The sequence below is a fragment of the Chelonia mydas genome, chromosome 8 (genome assembly GCF_015237465.2).
Source record: "Chelonia mydas isolate rCheMyd1 chromosome 8, rCheMyd1.pri.v2, whole genome shotgun sequence".
Lineage (NCBI taxonomy): Eukaryota > Metazoa > Chordata > Testudines > Cheloniidae > Chelonia > Chelonia mydas.
Window position 1 is genome coordinate 32,391,930 of NC_057854.1, and position 22,675 is coordinate 32,414,604.

General features: G+C 43.4%; 1 protein-coding gene across 1 annotated transcript in view; it reads left to right on the plus strand.

Moving 5' to 3' along the window:
• FGF18 (fibroblast growth factor 18) overlaps nucleotides 1-21,910 on the plus strand; it is a 109,478-nt gene extending 87,568 nt beyond the window's left edge. The window contains exon 5 of the mRNA XM_007071468.4: nucleotides 20,912-21,910. Coding sequence (XP_007071530.2) covers nucleotides 20,912-21,178 — 267 coding nt within the window. The 3' untranslated portion in view covers nucleotides 21,179-21,910. The remainder of the gene's footprint in view (nucleotides 1-20,911) is intronic.
• Nucleotides 21,911-22,675: the final 765 nt, after the last annotated feature.

Below are 22,675 nucleotides of genomic sequence, written 5' to 3' on the forward strand. Positions count from 1 at the left end.
TAAGCTATACTGGTGTGAGAAACCTTTTATACTGATATAACTGTGTCCACATTTGGCATTGTACTGGTATAACTATTTCAGTAAAAAAAAATCATCCCCCTAACTAATGTCGTTATACTGGTACGTAAACTGTGTGTAGACCAGGACTAAAGTATCAAGTTACTGGCATGTAGTGACTACACAAGTGAGACATATGATAGAAGGTTAGTGTGAACTTGACTCTGACAATGCCTGTTTTGCAGCCCCTGAGCAAATGCCACTGTGAACAAATTATTTCCAGAAGCCTGAGCAGACTCAGTCTGAGCTGAATGCTTGGGCAGTTAACAAGTGCTCTGCCTTCTCTCCAATCAGCCTGTCTTCTGAATGCTTTCTAAACATTACACGCCTCCTACCCCACCCAAGTTCTACTGGAGCATTTTGTGCATCCAGAACAGTCAGAATTAAGTTGGAATGTTTCTTTCATTGGTCACATGCTAGCTCAAGGTTCATATGGAGTGCTGAGTGTTGAATGGGTTTTCCAAGAATTCTTACTATGAATAGCATTACACCATGGTACGCTACCAGAGCAGTTGCTTATTGCCCTACTGTTAAGGCCCAGTGAAACTACCCTTTGTTATATGGAGGCTGATTCATCACAACAGTGAGGTGACGTAGTACATTGCAGCGACTCCTCCAAAATGGTAGGAGTTTATATAAATAAACTGGATCTTTAGAGTATTAACATTTGCAAGTAGCAGCGGTTCTTGTCATGGGTCTGTGTTTTCAACCATCTTTTTGTCAGAACAGCTCTGATGCTGGACATACCAAGCCAGGTTTTCCAAAGAGCTCAGCTCCGGTTCAGTCACTGTCAGAAGAAGACATATTTTCCAAAGTACTTGACACGCTGAGAGCTGAGCTCTTTGGAAAACCTGGCCCTAAGTGTCACATTGGGAACTGTCAGGTGCTGAGCTCTTTTGAAAATGGGCTCCCTATAGATTCAGGCACAAAATAACTGTGTTTAAAGTACAGGAAGGGATGCTTTTTCAAAGCTGTGTAGGCACTGGGCAAATTATTTTTGCCTGTGCATTATTAATAGTATTATTGAGCATGCACAATTTGTTTGGTGCTGAATAAATACGGAAGAAGATCCAGTCCCTGCCTCCAGGAGCTTGCCATCTGGTTCAGATCTGACAAAATAATTAATTTCTTCTTCTTGATGTTACTATTTATTGAATGGCAACAGTGTGTCTGCTGCTGTACAAACACAGAGGAAGACAAGCACCAATGAGCTCCCATTCTAATTAAGGCACAGATAATAGGTATAGACAAAGCATGGATTAAGAGCTGTCTCTTTGTGATGCAGTTATTTTTAGTAACTATCTGGGTTATCAACTCTGAGTGACTGTGAAAAGTTTTGCAGAAGAACGTGTTTCCAGGAGGAATTTGGATGAAGAGAAGGAGGTTGTTTGAGGCACAAGGAAGTGGAGGACTTCTGAGTGTAAGGGGCAGTGTGGAAAGAGGCATGAAGGTGAGAAGTGAAGGTACAAACAGAGCATGTAAGAGGGATGCTTGTAAGGAAATGAGAGCAGAGATCTAGACAGAGGCAAGGCTGTGCTGAGTCACAGAGGGGAAATCTTTGAGCACTCTGACGCCGAAGCTGAGATGAAGCAGGTGGAAGGATTCCAAGAGAGGAGTCACATTGGCAGACTGTCCGGAGGAAGATTATTCGAACAGCAGCATTTTGTATATGTTTTTTTGCGGGGGGAGAAGGAGAGCGGGGGAAAGACAAGGAGAGACCAATATGTGGACAAGGGTTTTAGTGGCCAGGATTTGGGAGAAAGGTTGGATTTTTTGCAAGGATGTAGAGGAAGAAGCAGCAGGACATGAAGGAGCCCAGATGTGGAGAGAGAGGAGATTGCAGGTCTTGGAGATAGGGAGAGGTGGCAATGATGTTGGTAGAAGTGGGTGAGGCAGAGCTTGGGAGGAAAGATGAGGAAGTTTGAATCTGAGATGATCAAGGGATTTCTAGGGGGAGGTATCATAGAGGCACTGAGGTACACATGATGATGGTGCAAGTCAGAGGAGATAGTGAAATTTTGCTATTCTGTATAATAAACGGACATATTGGCATATGCAGCTAAAAGTTGCTTTAATTCCATTGGGGGCCAGACTCTGCCCTGGGATGAATATCTGTGACTCTCATTTAAAGCAATTGGTGCCAAGCCTCTGATGGCTCAGTTTAGCTGACAATCTATAATAATCATGGCATGGGTTGTGAAAAGAATAGCATAGGCCCACGCATGCTGGATTTACATATGTAGTCTCACTCACGTTCACTGATCTATGGAGCATTTAGTCTGTAATATTCAGAGGACATGTATTGTGCACACATTTTTAGTGTTCTTTCTGCCTGGTTTTGGTCACAGATTTCATAAATGGAAGTTATTAAGCATATGTAAACACCCCTTTAGTTGATGCAGTTGGATTCGGATTTGGCTTCTTTGCCAGGTAGAATGTTTTCAATGTTAGGCACTGTCAGCCTGACGTGTATAACAATAATGTAAATATTTAAGATCTGAGCAAAGCTGCTTTACATTACATTCAGTTTATATTGCCTTCAAAGCACTCCAGGTTAATACAGATACTCTTGGGCTGACTGAGGGCAGGAATTTTTTTACTTCAGCCAAACTATGGGCAAACTTTTCCTCCTGGTTCCATATTTTGGGTTGCTTATCTGCAGTCTGGATCTCAGCTCTGGGTTCTGTGAATGGGGCTTTCTTTGATTTCAGTGAGAACCCTTCATGTGGAACTGAATTTGCAATATCACAGTGCACAGGGCAACCTATAGGGCAGCTCAATGGTCTAAAGATAGTCTGGATCACATTTTAAGTGCATATCAAAGTCTCTGCCTATCCTAGGTGTTTCAATAGTTACTACAGTGACAGGCTCTAAGTACTAGAGTACTGGTACCCAAATGCTTTTCTCTTTTTTTTAATTGAGTTTTCGCTCTAAGCTAGAGCTAAGTATTCCTATTGACAGCCATTTACTCTGTTTTTTTTTTCTTTTAAAATGTTGGCATTGGAATGAGAAGTGACGTACATCAGATTATATAAGAAGGAAACATTTTCATACACTCTGGTTACAGAGTCCGCTTCCCAAAGCAAGAGCGGTACAACTGGTCACCAAGCAGAGGGAACTATGCAAGTTACTTGGGGCCCAATCCAGATCCTTTGGAAGTCATTAGAAAGACTCCAGTTAACTTTGCTGGGAGTTGGATCTAGCACATAGTATGAGTTTTAGGAGATCTTTAATAATGCAGAAAAAGTAGTAAACAGGAAATAAAACCTAATAGGAATAATAAAAGGTAGGAAGAAGGGGAAGAAAGAGAGAGAGAGAGAGAGAGAGAGAGAGAGAACTCCTGCAAAACTGTAGCACAGGTCTGAGTTGGGGAGCACAGCCCAGGGAGAGGTGGGAAACTGTTTGTAAAGCTTAGCTTGGAAGCTCGAGAGCCCTTTACCTCTGCCTCTTTTATTGATCTGCAATTGGAAGCTGGCTGAAAACCCTTTTAAGAGAAAATATTTGATCTCAAAACATTCGAGTTATTAATTGAATATCTTCATATGCTCAGGGAGCAACTTTCACTGTAAAACTGCTCATGTCCTGGCCCTTATGTTTTTCTTAGGCAGCAGCTGAGTGTGTTGTACCCTTACCATGGCTGTGATTCTGAAAAGCTTATTCTGAATGCCTCTTCCTTCTGTTGGTGCATGGTTCCTGTTTAATGCAAAAAGTATCTCTGCATCCAGGAGAGGATTGCGGCAGGGTTGGGAGGATATTTTAGCCGCTAAGGAAGACTGTTTTTCCCACATTGAAAAAGGATATTCCTGTTCTTTCAGATCAAATATTGAGATTAAATTATTTACTACAAAGTCAATCAATCGCTTTCAGGATGGAGACATTCACCCCTGGGCAATGAGCAGTGCAAGACACAGTTTAAGTGGAATGGGTGTGTTGCGTAAGTCTTGCCTTGGGTCCCTGCACAGACGGGAATTTCACCCACCCAGGCAAGTGGGTTTCCTGACCAGATAATCACCACATTCTCCCAAGCACAATTTTTGTCTCTCTTTCGCATTGAAGCATCTTCTGGGTTTTCTGATTCCCCCTTCCTCCCCCCCGAATGCAAATGAAACTATTTGGTGACACTTGGTAAACACCGTGACGCGTTAACTTGTAGGAAACGGGCCAAGCAGAGCACTTCTCTATCACCTTCCAGAAGAGGCAGCTAATGAGACACGGGTTGTGGTGAACCTCACTGTCGTTCATGGACTGCTTCTGCTTGGCTCTCTGGAATGTTCTTGGAAAGTGAAGTCAGGGTCACTTACAAGAGAGTAATTTAGAAGAGAGGAATTTAATTTACCATCTAACCACTGCAAAAAATAACTCGGTTGGTGAGGCAATTGCAAGGCTACTTTTAAGTGCAGAAGTACAGAAGATTGCTAAAAATAGGATTTGTCCTAGGCCTTTTCCTATGTTGTATTTTGTTATGTAAAGAAAGGTGTTAGGTTTTTGTGAAAGGTAATGAAGCCCTTGCATTTGCTATACACCTCCACCTCAACAGAAAGAACCTTGTCATTTCCAGACTGGATCTGCTGTTGACATTACCTTTTAAGAAAGGCACCCAGTTTGGTTGTGGGATTATTTCCTTTCTTCATCCTTATGAGCTGAAACACAGAGATCTGCATCTGCCCTGCAGACAATCAGTGACTGCCTGTGCTGAAGCTAAACCCTACCTTGATATAAACTCAGGTGCCAATCATGTCACTAGGATGTTAGGCTGTAATTTGTCCCTTTCTGCATAGGATTGTGTTACTGTAAATGGAATCTTATAATGTACAAAGCCAGTTTCTATGTTTATTCAGAATGTAGCCTGGGATTTGCCAGACCAGACCACTGGTCCTCTGAAGCCAATGTTCTGCCTCTGGTCATAATCAATACCTGATGCTTCAAAAAAAGCGCAGTTCCCCCCCCCCCCCCACAATATATTTAGCCAAATATGTCATGTTCTATGTGGCTGGGTGGAAATTACTTTCCTACCCTTGAAGGTAATCAATTTACATCCTGAAGCATGAGACTCAATTAGATCTATTATGTTAGCAAACATAGATACAGATGTTAAGGGTCATGAAATTATCCTGACCTTTTGAAACCCAGCTAGGGTGTTTGATTTGATGGCCTCCTGAAGAAGTGATTTCCACAGTTGACTACACTCAGTATAAAATCAGAAGTATTTCACTTCATTTACTCTTTCTGAATTTTGAATTAATTATTTACATAAAGTTTCTATTTATGGAACAGGGCAAAAGAAGGAAGTGACTGGTCTTATTATTATTGATTATAGGAACCCTTAGCACTCAATTGGAATACCTCCCCTTCATACTTCTGAATTCAGCAATCAAGTTCACCTGCAAGACTCCTTTCCAAGTGAAGCAATTCTAGATTTGCTCTTGTCACATACATACCTCTATCCTATCATACTGCTAATGGTAATCTGCCATGATGTCAGAAAGGATGACCTTGTGACAGAGGTGATGGACTGGGAGGAGGTCCTGACTTTGCTGCAGACTGCTGTGTTACCCTAGGGAAATCACTTCACTGTTATGTGCCTCAGTTTCTCCATCAATAAAATGGGTTTAATGATACTTACCTACCTCACAAGGGTGCTAGGTGGCTTAATTTGTAAATATTAGTGAAGAATTTGAGATCTTTGGATCCTCTGAGATGCTTAGGTGAAAGGTGCTAGAAGAGTATTTAAAAAAAAAAAAAGTAACCATCTTTTCCTTCTCTGGACCTCTTCAGTTTCTTCTGTACTTTCCTTAAGATGTCGTGATCAAGACTGGACACAGTACTTCAATGTTCCTGGTATAGGTGTGTATATCCCCCAATGCATATGCACAAATCAGGAGTATACATGCACACATACAGGTATGCTTGTATGCACTATGAGGGTGTGTGTGTGTAAGTGTGCATGACTATTTAAAAAGTGGGTCCCAAATCAATATGTGCTCTTGTTCAATATAACATCTTCGCATTGTACTTTATATTATTTTCCATTGCCTTTGTAAGGCAATTAGACATCCTATATATATCATTAACTACTGCAGTGCACTGGCAGTCACCTTTATTGAACTGTCTGCCATGACTCCCAAGTATTTTCCTCTGAGGACGCTGCAAGTTCAGAGGCCAGTAAGTTGGAGAAAGTGTTCGTGAAACTGAGTAACTCTTGGCATACAGTTACAGATGTATATGGTCTGATTTACAGCTCTGTGCAGCAGCTGAAATTGCATTTGGATCAAGAAGGATCTTTGTGGTTATGGTTTCAGGATTCCTTGGCATACATTCAGAATGCAGAGCACTGGAGATGTTCATGAGAGGTCTATCCCATTACTTCACGTAAAGGGCAAGAACATGTCTTGGGTCTGGTCTGCCTGCAGCCTTTCACTTGGATTTCTCAAGCTGCTGGAGGGCAAGCCCTTCAAGAGCAGCCTCTGAGCGTCCAGTGGTAGGAGCAGCCACAGCGACCTACTTGGGAGCAGTGGTAGATTACTGCACGGGTCAATGGGGCCCAGGTCGACAGGGTCCGTGCCCAGGGACCCCAGCCACTTGCCCCCCACCCCCTCACCGCAGGAGCGCCAGAACCTGGGTAGAAGTGTGGGGGGGGCGTACTGGAACTGGGGCCCTGCCCCCTGCTCCAACTCTTCCCCCGAATCAGGAGCTGAGCAGCCCAGGGTAAGAGCTGCCCAGGGAGCCCGGGTCGCTGTGAGGAGCCCCAGACACTCCACCTGCCCTGGGTGGGAGCTGGGGTGCCCACGAGCAGGTGCCAGCCCAAGTCCCCACCCCCCGGGGCATGCCGCTGCCATTGGGACCCAGGGTGGGGGCTCCAGTCCAGCCTCCTGCCGCCTCCCCAGGGCCAGCAGAACGCTCTGTGAGGAGAGGATGCCCTGCCCCGGCTAGGTCACAGGCAGGAAAGAAACGGGCAGGGAGGACTCCTCCGGCACAGCTCCCACTGCTACTGGCCCAGCCTCAGCAGCTGCTGCACTCTGCCTGGGCTCACTCAGTGCCTGCTCCGGCTCCTGCTGCCAGGCTGCCCCTGCCAGGTCCCTCCTGCTCCCAGTGACAGGTTGCCCCTGCTGCTGCCTGGGCTTTGTGCCCAAGGCAGCCACCACACGTGGCATCACTCCTCCTGTTATCTCTGGCCTGAAGCTTGCTGTTTGCGGGGGAGGGTGGGGGCGGCAATGTTCCCTGCCCCCCAAACTATGCCCATGCTGCCACCGCTTCACACCTGCCTGAGACTACTATGCCTATGTTAAAAAGTGGGGGGGGGGGCATGGCCCCCCGGAGCCTTCAGTGCTGGCACCTCTGGGCTCCCAGGGTGTGGAGGGCTCAAATGTTCTTTGTGCCCAGGGCCCCAATAAATCTTAATCTGCATCTGCCTGGGAGCTGCTCCACTAACATGCAGCTCTCACCCATCCTGCTTGTCACACTGCTGGGAATTTCCAAGCTGTGAATAAGTTGTGGGGTGAGCCCTTTAAGAGACACCCACTTCCTTTCCTGTCACAGACAGTGGCAGAGTCACAGCCAAGAGATGCTATGGCTCCAACCTGGCCTGGACCTACCTTTCCCACACTGAGATTTTCCGCTTTGGGTGGGATGAGCTCTTTGACACCCCTCCAGCTTTTGGTTCCTTCACTAAACTTCTGCTAAAACAACGAAGAGTCCTTGTGGCACCTTAGAGACTAACAAATTTATTTTGGCACAAGCTTTTGGGGCTAGAACCCACTTCATCAGATGCATGGAGTGGAAAATACAGGAGCAGGTACAAATACATGAAAAGATGTGAATTGCCTTACCAAGTTAGAGGTTAGTCTAACGAGACAACTCAAACTTCTGCTAGTGTGCTGAAGAGTGGGACCCTTGCAGAAAACCATGGGTCATTGTGCAGATTCTGTACAGAGAGCCCTATGTTTTCAAAAGTGATGAGTGATTTTGGGTGCCTCAGGTTTTGGTGCTTAACTTGAGACACCTTGGGCCTGGCCGTCAGAAAGTGCTGAGCACCTTTTTAAGGCTTCTCAAATTAGGCACCCAAGAATGGAGGCACTGTTTAATTCGTTGCCAATTATTACAATAGCACCCAAAATCACTAGTCACTTTGAAAATGTAGGCCATGTGTGCTGTCTAATTACACTTGGAAGGACTGGATTTTTATCTGTAAATGTCAGTAAACATGGATTTCATTGTGTACACACAAACCTAGGAGAAATATTTATGTTGATAATTGAAATTTACGATAAGCAAAGTAAGAAGGATGCTGCTTGAGAATTCATTAGAGTTTGATTTAAAGATATTAACTTTGTATATGTTGATATGTGATGTGGACAATTTGTGTTCCAACAATTATAAAGCTTTAACTTTTTGAATCTCCAAGTCTACTGTCATTAAATAATTATTGGTTGATCCCATATAATTTCCCACAACTGAAAATGTAAACAGATAAAAATAGACTAAATAATTACAACTAAACATCAATATTATCCATCAAAATTACACAAAAATACAAATCAAATTCTGCCCAGCCGATGTATAATATACAGTATGTTATGAAACCATGTATAATAATGAGGAATCAAAAATACACAATTGCAAAGGAAGCCTTTTGAGTAACTGCTAGAAGCAATCATTAACTTACTGACCCTTGCAGTCCCTTCTATCCCTATGAGTCTATGATTCTATAATACTGTACCCGTCACATGGGGATGGCATTAGAACAAGAAGCTCAGTTGCAGAGTCGGTCAGGAAATGGGGAATTTTCTGCAGAAGATTTCAACATTTCTTTGAAAAAACAAAAATGTAAAAACTAAAATGCTTTTGGGTTTCAGACAAAAAGCAAAGAAATGTCAGTTTTCATTTTTTTGACATGCCCATCTTTTCCACAGAAAGCAGGCACTTTCCCTGAACTTTTTTATTTAGTCAACCCCCCCCAATTTTCCGTCAAAAAAAAAATTTAGAAAATTTTCACCCAGCTCTGCTCAGGGGTTTTGGGTTCAAAATTTGTGAACCAAAGTTTTCCTCATTTTCAGATGGGTTTGCACCCTCCCAAATATCACTTCGCGATTCAGCTGCGAACAAGCCGCAAGAAGGTGATAATTAATCAAAACGGGCACATCATAGTTTGTCTTGAAACTGTAAATTGTCCCAGTCTCTCTTGAAGGGTGTGAGTCTCACTGAACCTTTCAACAAACATGTGCTTCTAGGTTGAAAAGAAACCTGCAGGTGGGCAAGTTTCATGCAGCTTGTTGTTTGTTATTAGTTGTGAAGCACCGGCAATGTGCTCAGTTGAACAAGACACAAAATGGAGACCATCCTGAAGAGCTTCCAATCTAAGATGGGTGGGCTGCCTAACAAAAGCTTTGCACAGCTTTACATGTGAGGCTTACTGAATGAGATAATCTTTTTCAAACAGAGAAACCTTCAAACGATGGGGGCCTCTATCACTGTACCTTGTTATTATCTGAACTGTTCATGCAGGGGTTCTCTTGCTGCAGAAGCCAAGAGAGGTGCAGGATTCGGGGGTCCCACAAAGCCTATCTGCACAGCTGCATTTCTGAAGCATAAATAAGAATTAGCCTAGCCCTCCCTTTCCCATACAAAGCTGCTCAGGTGGCTTAGTGCCCCAGTTTAATGCGGGGGGAGAGGGGTGCTGGTGTTGCACCTGATAATGCTTTCTCTCAGTCCAGTGGCACAGAGGCTCCTGAGAATTGCCTACGAGCAGGAAGCTATTAGTGGAAGTAATGCCTAGCTCGGAGAAGCACTTCTGCTACAACAACAAAGAGCCCTTTGATCCTTTCCATTTGGAGAACTTAAAACAAGAAAACAAAACTCCAATAAGACCAAGTTGGGCTGTAAAAGGAGAGGGGGAGAGAAGGAGCACCAAAGAACTCGGGAGTGTAATTGTAGAAGTAGCAAATGTTTTGGCACTTTGATCTGCTTCGTGTCAGTTCAAGATGTTTCATGTTTAATACTGGAGAGCCATTCACCAAATGCTCTGCACAAACAATACAAGGCCGCCTACTGGTAATTCCAGGGCATTTGGGGAGAGACTGGCTCAAACTCAGCCCTTTTAACTCCACTGAGTTCAGTTACATCAGGGGTGACCTTGGCCTGCTGTGCATAAAAGGCTCCATTTACAGAGACACCTCATTGTGAAGTGGTAGCACAGGGCAGATGTTACCTCATGGAGCCCACTGGATAAAGAAGCTGCAGCCATATGTGTTCATTATCTCATGACCTGGTAGCAATTTTAAAATGTGGGACAGATCTTCAGCTGGTGTGAACTGGAGACGCTCCATTGAAATCAATGGAGCTATGCCAATTTACCCCAGCTGCGGTTCTGGCTCCTTTAGTCCAGCAGGGTTTGTTTTCTCCTCACTGCAGTGCCATCTCTCGCCTTTATACAAGCATGAGGGATATATGAGAATTTTCTCTGGGAGCTGGAATATAGATCAAGCTTTTTACACAGTAGTTTATAAGAAACTTATCAAAGAATAGCTAACAGCTACCACATCTTTGTGCCTGGATTAGGGATATGTTTAAAAAAAAATTCACTGAATTAAAATCCAAGGAGAGAACCAATGTCCCAGGAAAGGGTTTTTCTAGTACCTGGTTGTTCTCCTCATTACTGGACTGGGACACTGTCCCTCCTGTAGCCCCATCTGCAAGGATCCAGGCTGCGATCACTCTTCCCAATGCAGATCACAGAGTGAGTTGGAAGCCGAACCTTCTGACTGGTGCAGACTCCTGCAGATGGATGCATGTGTGCCAGATGCAAGCAAGACGAGGTCTGCTGCAAATAGTCTCTGCTTTGAGAGGGAGAAGGAAAGCAGAGCAACAGCAGCTAAAGCATTTATGCTTTAAAGTTTCATTTGCCCACAGGCTCCCCTACAAGAAAATGCCTTTCATGTGGGCATATAGCAATGGGCTGCAGAGAAAATCACATCCTTGGTGTTAGGCGGAGTGTATGCTTCCAAACCAGCAATGCACTGTAAGATTGGGTGTCTCTTCACTAAATCCTGCCCCTGTTGTTTCTGGGAGTTAAGCCACAGCTTTAACTAGTATTGATTGGGAAGATGTGGGTTTTTTTTTTCCCACTCGTAAAAACTGTATCTGTCTAAAGTAGAATATCTATTCGTGATATAAGAACGGGGCATCTCTCTAGTACCTGATGTATCTATGGGTAGGGTAGGGTAGCTACTGGAACTGGGAAGGTGTTTTGTTTGCATAGCTTATTTTTCCCAACCATCTTTAATGAGCACTTACTCCCCATATGCATTTTCCTTTGATGGCTTTTGACTGTGTTGTGTAATTACCTGTGATTTGTAGTGATGATGTGATATAGTGCCTAGGTGTCGTGTGGTGGCACTGTGACCGGGTGTTTGTATCAAAGCAGTTATGTCAGGTGGGGGAAAAAACCTCCATAGCTTGCTTAAAAAACATGTGCTCGACAAGATTTGTTCCAAGGAACTGAGATTGCCTGCCTTCACTCTGGAATGACATTCCCGTTGGCGGTTTGTATTAGGAGTTCATTTCTTGGCTTATTTTTACATAAACCTTCTGGCATTTATATTCATTCATGATCGCAAGACTTCTGTCTTATTAATGGGACCGTGTCAGCAATACAAATGTTTGATAGGAGTATGTTTTGAGGAAATATGAGCAAAGGGATGGTCTGGTGGTTTGGACACCAGCTTGGGACTTAGGAGATCTGGGTTTAATTCCCTGCTCCACCACAGATTTCTTGGGCAAGCCACTTAAGGCTAAATTCACAAAGGGACGTAGGCACCTACCTGCCCCTTTAGGCACTTGGATCCCAGAATCAGGCCCCACTGGGATTCATAAAACCCCCACTCAGGTGCCCCTGAACCCTGTAGGTGCCTAAACCCTCTTGGCACCTAAATTTTTGCAGTAAAAGTGCTCTAGGTGCCTGTATTTGTGCCTCTGAGCGTGCACATTGCAGCTCCACACCAGGTGTGTGAATGCCTAAGCCCCAGAGTGATGCACAAACCACAGAAGATGGGCATTCCTCTTCCTGACTTGCCTGCATGACTCAGTCCAGTAGGAACTTATGCACAATGGCTGAGGAGGGGGAGAGGAGGAAGTCCCTTATAACTTTTAGCCCAGTGGCTAGGACTCAGCTAGGATATGGGAGATCCCTGGTTCCAGTCCCCCCTCAGGCAGAGAAGGGATTTAAACTGGGATTTGTCACCTTTCAAGGGAGTGCCCTGACCGCTGGGCTGTGGGATATTCTCATGGGGGACTCTCTCACGTTGAACCTCTTCCACTGTGGACAAATAATGAAAGAATCATTGGCCAGACAGAGAGAGCAAGCATGAAAAGGACCCTGTAGCCTGGTGGTTACAGCACTCACTTGGAAGGTGAAAGACGCTGGGATCCAGTCCCCTGCGCCAATGACTTTTAAAAATTATTTATCCGCAGTGGAACAGTTTCAAGAGGCGAGCTCCACATCAGAGTGTCCCATATCCCTATGGTTAGGACACTTGCCTGAGAGATGGCAGATCCCTGTTCAGATCCTCTCTCCCACTCAGGTGAAAGGGGGACTTGACCTGGTGGTCTCCCACCTTCCAGGTGAGTGCTCCAGACACTGGGCTCAAAGTTTCAAGGCTGCTGTTCGCAGCAGCATCATAGGCACCTAATGCCAAGAGTGTTTGCAACTGAGACTCCCAAGCAGAGGGAAGGGCCTCCCCATGCCCATCTCTGAGGGAGGGGCGGGGCTTCGCATACACCCCTCATCTTGCCTTCTCCCATTGTATGCCTTAGTTGAGGAGCCTCCTAGTTAGTTATTGTGAATCCCATTCCAAGTTTCTCTCTCTCCTTGTTCTTTGTATAAGGAACGCACACATCTAACTCAGGGGTTGTGGATCCCAGAGGTTTTGTAGATGGCTAAAAATTAGGTGGGGTGACACTCAGTTTCCCATCTGTGCAGTGGGGATAACAGCACTGCCCTACCTTGCAGGGGTTTTATGAGGAGAAATGCAGTAATGATTGTGAGCTGCTCAGTTGTTCCAGTGCTAAGGGCTGTCCATACATTACAGAACACATTGTTTGGTGATGTTTTTGAAGACCCACCCACCCCTTGTAACTCTTTGTGATGCTGAAACAAACACACACAAGTAAGGACCCACTCACCCACGAATGTGTTACATGATTTATGGACAGCCCCATATACATACCTATGATAGATAATTTTCTTTCTAAGAATTGACGTCTACAGAGCTATGCTGTTTGACACTGGCTCAGGAATCGGCGTGATAAATAAGGGAGGATATGATAGAGGTCTATAAAATCATGACTGGTGTGGAGAAAGTAAATAAGGAAGTGTTTACTCCTTTTCATAACACAAGAACTAGGGGTCACCAAATGAAATTAATAGGCAGCAGGTTTAAAACAAACAACAGAAATATTTTTTCACACAATGAACAGTCAACCTGTGGAACTCCTTGCCAGAGGATGTTGTGAAGGCGCAGACTATAACAGAGTTAAAAAAAGAAGTAGATAAGTTCATGGAGGATAGCCATTGATGGACCTATCAGCCAGAAGCTTCTGTTTGCCAGAAGCTGGGAATGGGTGACAGGGGATGACTCACTTGATGATTACCTGTTCTGTTCATTCCCTCTGGGGCACCTGGCATTGGCCACTGTTGGAAGACAGGATACTGGGCTAGATGGACCTTTGTCCTGACCCAGTATGGCCATTCTTATGTTCTAAGTTTGTCAGTATAACTGAGTTACATTGAATGTGTGGGGAGAGGGAGGCAGATCTCCATGAGTTTTTCAGTTACTATCTAAAGGATACAGGAGATAACACTCCATCCCAGGTTATTTTGCTGGCTAAGGAACGTGTCCGAAGGAAGTAATAAAAGTTGAATGGGGCTAGCTTGAGAAAGTGAAATAGCCATAGAACTTGTGTCAGTTCTTGTGAGGAATTGGCCCCAGTAGCCCAACCGTGCGACTGTTTGATGACTATTGTACTCAGCACATTTCACCTCAAAGGCTCTCCAGTCCCTTATGAGCAATCCACGTACAGCAATAACACAGTCATCTCTGGGGAGGGTGGTGGTGGCCAGCCAGCACACAAGCACTCTGCACAGTATTAGGCAAAGAAGGACAAAGTAGGTTACTAAGCCTACGTAAAAGGGTGTTGTTTAATGTATAAATGTTATAGATCAAGCTGCCTTTCCTGGAAGTTAAAGTTTGGGACTGGACCAAGATCCTGGATCTGAGCCCTTCCAATTCCAGATCTGGATCCAAACTTCACAAGTGGAACATCTCTCTCTGGTCTTTACCTGCACTGTGTCCTAGAAAGGTGCCAACCCAGCATGAAATTCACTCCTGTGCTGAGGTGTGCACCAGGCTTGTGTTATCACATAAGTCCTATTTTGTGGGCTGAAGTAGAATTGAAGTGGTGCGCAGCTTTGTGCCAGCCCCATGCACTGGTGTGAAGCTCCCGCTCTCGCACTGCACAGCAGTGTCATCATGCAAGGGACACACTGCAGTGTCCATCTCTCATGCTTTCCCGGGATTCTATATGTTTAAAGAATCTTTCTCAGAATACCTTGCTTTAATTAGAGCACTACTACTTTGTATTTAGAGTGCATTTTGCCAGCTAAGTATCTATGAAATTAATACATACTGTAACTTGGCAGGATCTTCCCACTGAAGTCTACTTGAGTAGTATGCAACCCAATATCAGCAGCGTATGTTTGGACTAAGAATTCTTTGGAAAAGACAGTCAGCTAGAATACAGGGTTTTTTTTTCTTTACCCTCAAATAGTCAGTTCTTGCGTTTGACAGCTAAACCTGGCTGGGGCCATTTCTCTTTTCTTTCTCCTCCTCTTGAATCTTCTTAAGGGGAGTTGCTGTATCAGGAGGTGGAGGACGGGGGTTGGGGGGCGGGGGTGACTGTGTGTGTGTGTGGCGGGTGCGGCAGTGGGAGTTTCAGGACAAACAAGACTCCAGGGAGTACTGAAAGCATTTTTAGCTCGGGGATTTACTGCTATATTCTGCTAGAGGTTTAAATTGGAAGCTGCTTGTGATTTAGCAGCATGAATCTGAGGACTGTGCCGCAGTTCAGGAAGGCACTTAACCATGTGCTTTATTTTAAGCCTGCGCTTAATTTTTATTGACTTCAATGAGACTTTGCCAAAGCTAGGGAAGTGCTGAAGTGCCCTGCCTGAACTGGTGCCTGTACCAAATAGCATTTCTTAGAAGCTTGTCTAGGTGTCATAGGAGGCTCAGTCAGTCTGAAGAATACAATGCACTCCAGAAAATCACCACACTGAGGGGCAAATGCAATGCTGACATAATAACTCTTAGGCCCAAATTCTCTGCTGAGCGCCTTGGTGTAGTAACTTGGCTGGGCACTGAGGTTCTCATTGGAAGAAGGGAAATGGACTCACCTTTCAGACTGAGGATCCTCTCAGCAGATAACTCAGCATAGACTCTTTGGCCCTAGCACCCTTGCCCCCCCCCCCCCCCGCCCCCCCCCGCACCTCCCCGAAAGACTGGAAGTTCTGTGAACTGGTAGAACTTCTAGCTCTTCTGCTGCACTAATAACCCCCACCAACACAGTGTACTGGGTGGTAAATCTCTCTTTTCTGTCTCCCCAGTTCCTACCCTCTTCTTCTGTGTAAGGGAACTGCATCAATATTGCTGTGTGTTGGGCCATTTGCATCCCTGGAGGCGGGTGGTTGGTTGGATGGATTGTCCCTTAGACTACAGAATCTGACTGGAATGAGAGGAGAACAGAGGGAGACCAAAATAATTTTTTGTGCACCAGAGACCTTAGACTCCTTCAGGACTCCACACTCATGTATTTTACTGCTTTAATTTCGATACTTCAGCTGACTTCCCAGGAGGATGGTGGGATTTTGTTCAGTTGAAGTGCATTGGAATTGAATTTGAGCCAATTCCCTCCCTGTTGTGTCTCCAGTGAAGGCAGTGCAGTTACGCTAAGTCAGTTTGGCCCCATATTGATGACATGTTCTGGCTTGACAAGAGACATCTCATATATTCATACAATGAGGGCCTGATACCAATAAGAGTTTTGTCACTGATTTAAATGGGAACAGAACTGGGCCTTAAATGAGTGGCAACTGTTGAAATTAAGGTGACATTTATAAACTACTTTATTAATAATCCCTAAAGGATGAATAGAAATTGCTTTTTCACTAATAGATTATCTAAGGGACAGATTACATGATGTAGAGACTCTTCTATATAAGTGATTTATGTTCTATATTCCCAGTCTATCAGGGGTTTAAAACAGATGCTATAAAATCATCTGTCTGTCTCTACAACATGCCCTAGCACATATAAGAATGATTTACTTGGAGAAAAGCAATTTCTGTTCATTATCCATGAATTATCTTAAAGTACGTGTACATGTCACCTTAATTTCATGTTGTTATATGATTTAGTGCCTTCTTTTCCAGGCTAAATTTATTTTTATGGACCTTATTTGCTTCAAATTAGCCCTGAACCTGACCTGAGGTAGTATCCTCTCTTCCTACTCTTCATTGCTCTTCCTTAGACTCTGCTGGCAAATTTTGAGACCTAAACACAGAAAATACCTTTAATAATAATTTAACCCCCACCCCAACATTTTCTTCTTTTAATTCCAGTCTCATCCTTGTGTATGTCTAAACGTTCCACAAGAAAATGACATTGTAGTGCAAGCAGAAAGCCCCAAAATGGATATATTAAAAGTGGTCACATTTTCATAGCAACAAGGGCATGGGTCAAATCCAGGACCTTTTTGCAAATGTAGGGGAAATGAGCTTTCCAGTTCCCTGCTATACCTAATAGCTCAGAAGGAATTTGGTTGGTTCATCAGCACCTAATTTTGTGTGAACTTGAGAATCAGCCATATTAGTGTTTAAATTGTATTAATTGTTGAAAGGTATGTGCTGGGCCCAGTTTTGAGTGAACCCAGGAGCTGTTTCTGGCTTCACATTGAAACTTGGTGGAATTCTGCAGTGTCAACTGTTTTCTCGCTGTGGTTTTGATCAAACTCTGAACTCGAAGGATGAGCCCTGGTGAACTGAAACCACTGGGTTTTGCACAGCCCTGCCATTCCTCAAAGCATTTGTAAGCTCAAAATTACAGATAATAAAATCATGACCTTTATGTTTCCCCAAGTATGAAGGATGCTAGTTAGTAGCAGATCTGGCTTCAACCCCTGTCAATGTGCATGGACTCTTGATTATGTATATTTGGTGGGCAATGTATATTTCTGGGCCTCTTCTCAAATGTTTCCCTCATATGATTCTGTTTTGCTGTTGTAGAATTGTTTATGATCTCCCCTTACCTTCTTAAGGAGACAGGTACTGTACAGTTTGTGTAGCAAACAAAAAGCTTTGACAAGATGATATGTTAATGATTTCAAGTTTAAAATAACATAAATGCATCCATGAATAGAAGATCTAAGGGGGAATGGATAGTTATGGAGATTAGTGGTGAATTATGGAGCCTTTCCCCTTTGGTTGCCTCTTTGAATCCAGCCTGGGTTGGCAGTGACTCTGAGTTACAGCTGATTTTGGGCTCATGTAAAATAATTTGGAGATCACAGGTCTAATGAATTCTAAACCAGCTCAGAGTGGCTGTGCTTTGCTCTTGACTCAGATTCTGAGTTTAATAGCATCTGACAAATTGTACCAAGCTCTGCAAAGATTTTCTAGACAAGCGTTTAGAAGGGAGCAGACCGAAGAGTACCAGTTTCACTCTGTGTGCTCATGTCTCTGGAGGTGTACGGCTGGTGCTATTCCCATCTGTTCCACCTGGCCCATTTTCAGACATACATAGCAATGATTCTGCCAGAGCTCTGTGCTTCCTGTGATCTGCTGCAGCTTCTGTGCAGTGACATGTTAATTTTTCTTGGGCATTTGGGGAATTAGTTTGCTAAGGACTGAAAGCGCTTTGACTGTTTTGTTTGTTCACAGTAATAATTCTACATAATAGCTATTCAGTGTAGTATAAGCAACTTATATGATACTTACCCACCTTTGGAAAGCACTTTGAGGGCTACAGATGAAAAGCCCTATATTCTTTATTAATTAGTTGGAGCCGTCTAATCCAGCTCCCATTGAAGTCAGTGGGAATCTTTCCTTTTGCTTAAGTGAATTGTGGATTAGGCCCTATATAATGTTCCATATTTTGTTTACTATTGTTGCCCCTTTTTGATATGAGAGTTGATGTCTGGAGGCCTATGGATGTTAGAATTGAGAGTAGAAAATGATGGTAGTCAGGTATTTCTCTGATGCAGTTTTGTGTATATACAAAGAATGTATGAAGCCCTGTGTCTTGGAACACAGAAGGAATAAAATAGCAAGAAACAGCTTCTTTTGCTCACAGCACCAAGAGTGCTTTGTTTTTTGGTTTTCTTTTTTAGCCTGCACCCTGACCTGAAAAACCTCTACCCAGGGTCAGTGATGCACATTTAGCTGCTCATTCAGGCTGCCTCTCTCACTCTGTCTGTTCTTGTCTGACCTCAGTTTTAGATCTCTCATCCCGGCACCTTCCCCTATCCAAAAGAATACTAGTCAAAAGCTTCTCAGCAGGTTCACACACACCTTTTGTCTTAGGTGGTACTTACGCTTACAGTTACGTTAATTGAAGGGTGAGTTCACACCTACCAATCTCAATGGGGTATTAATTCAGCCCATAACGAGGTTTTACCCAGATCAGAACACTATTGTGAAGGTTCTGGAAATATTCCCAAAGATGGGATGGATAGCTGTAGTTTTGATGTATTTAGAAAAGAAAAAGAAGTTAAAGAAAGACTTGATACAGGAGTCATCATCTGACCTGTGATTTGTTCCATAGACTGTTCCAGTTATTCAGCAGTTAAAGGTAAAATAGCTATATATTCTGGCATAGGATTATAGTGTTTGTAGGATTTCCACTTGGCTGAAATACATAAATATCCTATTATGTGATGCCATGACTCTTGCAGTGCTGTTGCATGTGTTGTATAAATTAGAGATTTGCCTGAATCTAAACCACAGATCAAAATGCTGCTTGAGTTCCAGATCCAGATCTGGTTTAGAATTTTGCAAATGGTCCCAATTGTAAACTGGCCTGAACCAAAACCCTCAATAGCATTAGTCCCAAATGGTGGGATGTTTGACATCTGAATTTCTAGTACAGGGGTGGCCAGCCTGAGCCTGAGAAGGAGCCAGAATTTATCAATGTACATTGCCAAAGAGCCACAGTAATACATAAGCAACCCCCCCATCAGCTCCCCTTGCTCCTAGCACCTGCCACGCACTGGCAGCCCCCCAATCAGCGCCTTCCCCTCCCTCCTGATCAGCTGTTTCGTGGCGTGCAGGAGGCTTGGGGGGAGGGGGGGAAGGGGAAGGAGCGAGGACATGGCAGGCTCAGGGGAGGGGGTGGGAAGGGGTGGAGTGGGGGCAGGGCCTGTGGCAGAGCCAGGGGTTGAGCAGTGAGCACCCCCCGGCACATTGGAAAGTTGGCACCTGTAGCTCCAGCCCCGGAGTTGGTGCCTATACAAGGAGCCGCATATTAACTTCTGAAGAGCCGCATGTGGCTCCGGAGCCACAGGTTGGCCACCCCTGTTTTAGTATAAATGCCCCATCCTCCATTATTATGATTGCCCTTGAAAAGGAGGCTTAGGAGACCTGCCTGAGAAAGTGAGCCTAGTGCTCTGGGTACAGACCTAGGAGCTCCAGTTCTGGCTCTGATGATGGCACCATCTGTAGCCTTAGTAGCCATAGTAAAATGATGTAAAGGTAAACTTTTAAAAGTAAGTTCTTTGATGTTTGGGTGTCCATTTTTACTCCAAGATTTAAAAAAAATAGAGGCCAAAAGTTAGATTCCACAGTTTAGCACCGAAATAAAGAGCCTGGGACAAGATTTTGAAAAATGTACCTAAGTAAATAGGTACCTAAGTAAATGGCCAAATTTTCAAAAATGCTAAGCAATCCGGACGTCCCACTGATGTCAGTGGGAGATCTAGGTGCTCAGCACCTTTTTGTGGCTCAGCTCCCCATCTCTCCAATGAGAATACCAATCTGCACATCCCAGGAATCGTAGGGCTAGTTAATGTTTGGGTTGCCATTGGGCAGCGCACTGGAAATTAAGGATGAAATTTCAAAAGCACCTAACTGGGGGAAGTTCCCCATCTTCCATGGGTGTGGTGGGTTCAATGGCGATTGGGCATCTAACCCCTAAAAACATTTTTGAAAAGAGCAGTCTAAATTCTGGGGCTGGGCTAAATGAATACTTAGTTCGTGGCAAGCTGGGGTATAAATCTATTCTGCGCTATCCTGCCGCACACTGAGTGTCCTTGTGGACCCTGCTGCTGTGCATTAAAAGTTCCCAAGTGCTCTTTGATCTATCCTGCTTCGAAATGGTAGATTGACGCCCCAGCTTGCTGAGAATTTAGGGTTTCTCTAAACAAACATTAAGTGTTGTTATTTGCCCTGTTCAAGATTCCTACAAGTAGCTCTTCTGATGTATGCTTCACAGAGGGATATATTATATCGGGACAGGCCACAATGGGGGAGGTTTACGAAGTTCGGTGACTAGTTGCTATTTGTGACTTTGAAAATCTCCCCACAAAAACTAGATCCCTGTGTTAGGAGTGTTTAAAAAAAAAAGCACCCTTGAATCAAACAATAATGTTAATGGTTCATTTTGAATATTTCAACTGGTATTTCTCCCCCCAGCTACTGGACTGAAAGCAGGAGAGAACAGCACCAGATCCTGTAATTGTTCTTTTATGCAAAATTGCTATTTGGCCAAGGGGTTTACAACTGATTGAAATGAATTTTCTTTCCCTTTTGCAGCCTGACGGCACCAGCAAAGAGTGTGTCTTCATTGAAAAAGTCCTAGAAAACAACTACACAGCACTGATGTCTGCAAAATACTCTGGCTGGTACGTTGGATTTACCAAAAAGGGAAGGCCACGAAAGGGGCCCAAGACCCAGGAAAACCAACAAGATGTGCATTTTATGAAAAGGTACCCAAAGGGTCAAGTGGAGTTACAGAAACCTTTCAAGTACACCACAGTGACCAAGAGGACTAAGAGAATACGACCTACCAACCCAAGTTAAAAGATAGACAAAAACAGTGTCACAATAATAAACCACAAAAAAACTGCACCAGAGGAATATTTTTACATTAAAAATAAGGAAGAAGCTCTATTTTTGTACATTGTGTTTAAAAAATAATTAAAAATTTTTTTAAAAAAATAAAAGACTGGATGGCAAACGCTGGGGGAAGCTGTTAGGGATTTATTGTGACTTGAAAAACAAAATGAACTGCTCTATTTAAATTGACTTCTTGTTGTTGACACATAGGTGCTTATTTCTCTTTTTGGAACGGACAACTTTTCAAGCAGATCCCCAGAGGAAAAACAATTAATATTAAATAAAATAAAACCAAAGAAAACCAAAGTTCTTTCCCAAAGTTACTGAGACCCTGCCCCGAAAAGTCACCAGTTTTGCAGTAATCTATTTATTGTCTGCTGCAAACTGTCCCGAGACAAGATGGTGTGTGCGGCAGTGATTGAGTTTCCGTGGAGTTCTCAATGCATCGATCTTCTGTAACCTTTCTGATGACATAAGGTGTCACGGCTCTGTGATCCTGCATTATGCTCAGTTCTGGAGAATGCTGCTAAATACATTCAAGTGACTAAAAATGACCTAATACACCAATGATAAGGGAATATTTTAAAACCAGCTATATTATATATATTATATATATATAAGCTATTTATTTCACCTCTCTGTATATTGCAGTTCCATGAACCAAGTATTACTGCCTCAACAATTAAAAAAATTATTTAAAACACATGTAAATATTGCTGTAATTCACACTTTTTGATTATTGCTATGAACTTTTATCCTTATGTCACAGCGATAGCCACTCTGTAGTTAAGGTCAGAACTAGCTTCCCATTATAAGCTTGATTTTCAATCCTCCCCCAGTTTTCCCCAGTAGAAACCAGTCTTTCATGGCATAATGGGCTGAGCACTATGTTGGGAACCAGGAATTCCCAGAGTTCTTCCACCACTGAAACTTTGTCCAGACTAAGATTGAAAGCTGTGTTGTTAGATCTAATGGACACTTTCTAAAACTCTAGTTTTATGCTAATCTGCCCCATAGACTTTGATGTGACCAGTTTAACATATGTTAAAGTACAACTTGTCTTGTCTTGACTAGAGTTTTAGAAGGCATTATTTGTTTCAGGCTAGCCGATATAGTTTAATATCATACTTTTAAACCCTAGAACCTTGACTTTGTTCATGACCTTGGGTAAGTCACTTAACATTTCTGGAACCCAGTTTCTCCACATGTAAAATGAGAATACCAACACTTATCTACCTTACAGGGTGTTGTGAGTATGAACTAGTTCATGGTTTTGTACTGTTTTTGGACAATGAAAACCCTTATGTAAATGATAAATATTAATGAGAAACATTTAACTGCAGAACAGCATACATCAACTAGGGCTGTCAAGAGATGAAAAAAATTAATCATGATTAATCATCCATTTAAACTATACTAGAATATCATTTATTTAAATATTTTGGATGTTTTCTACATTTT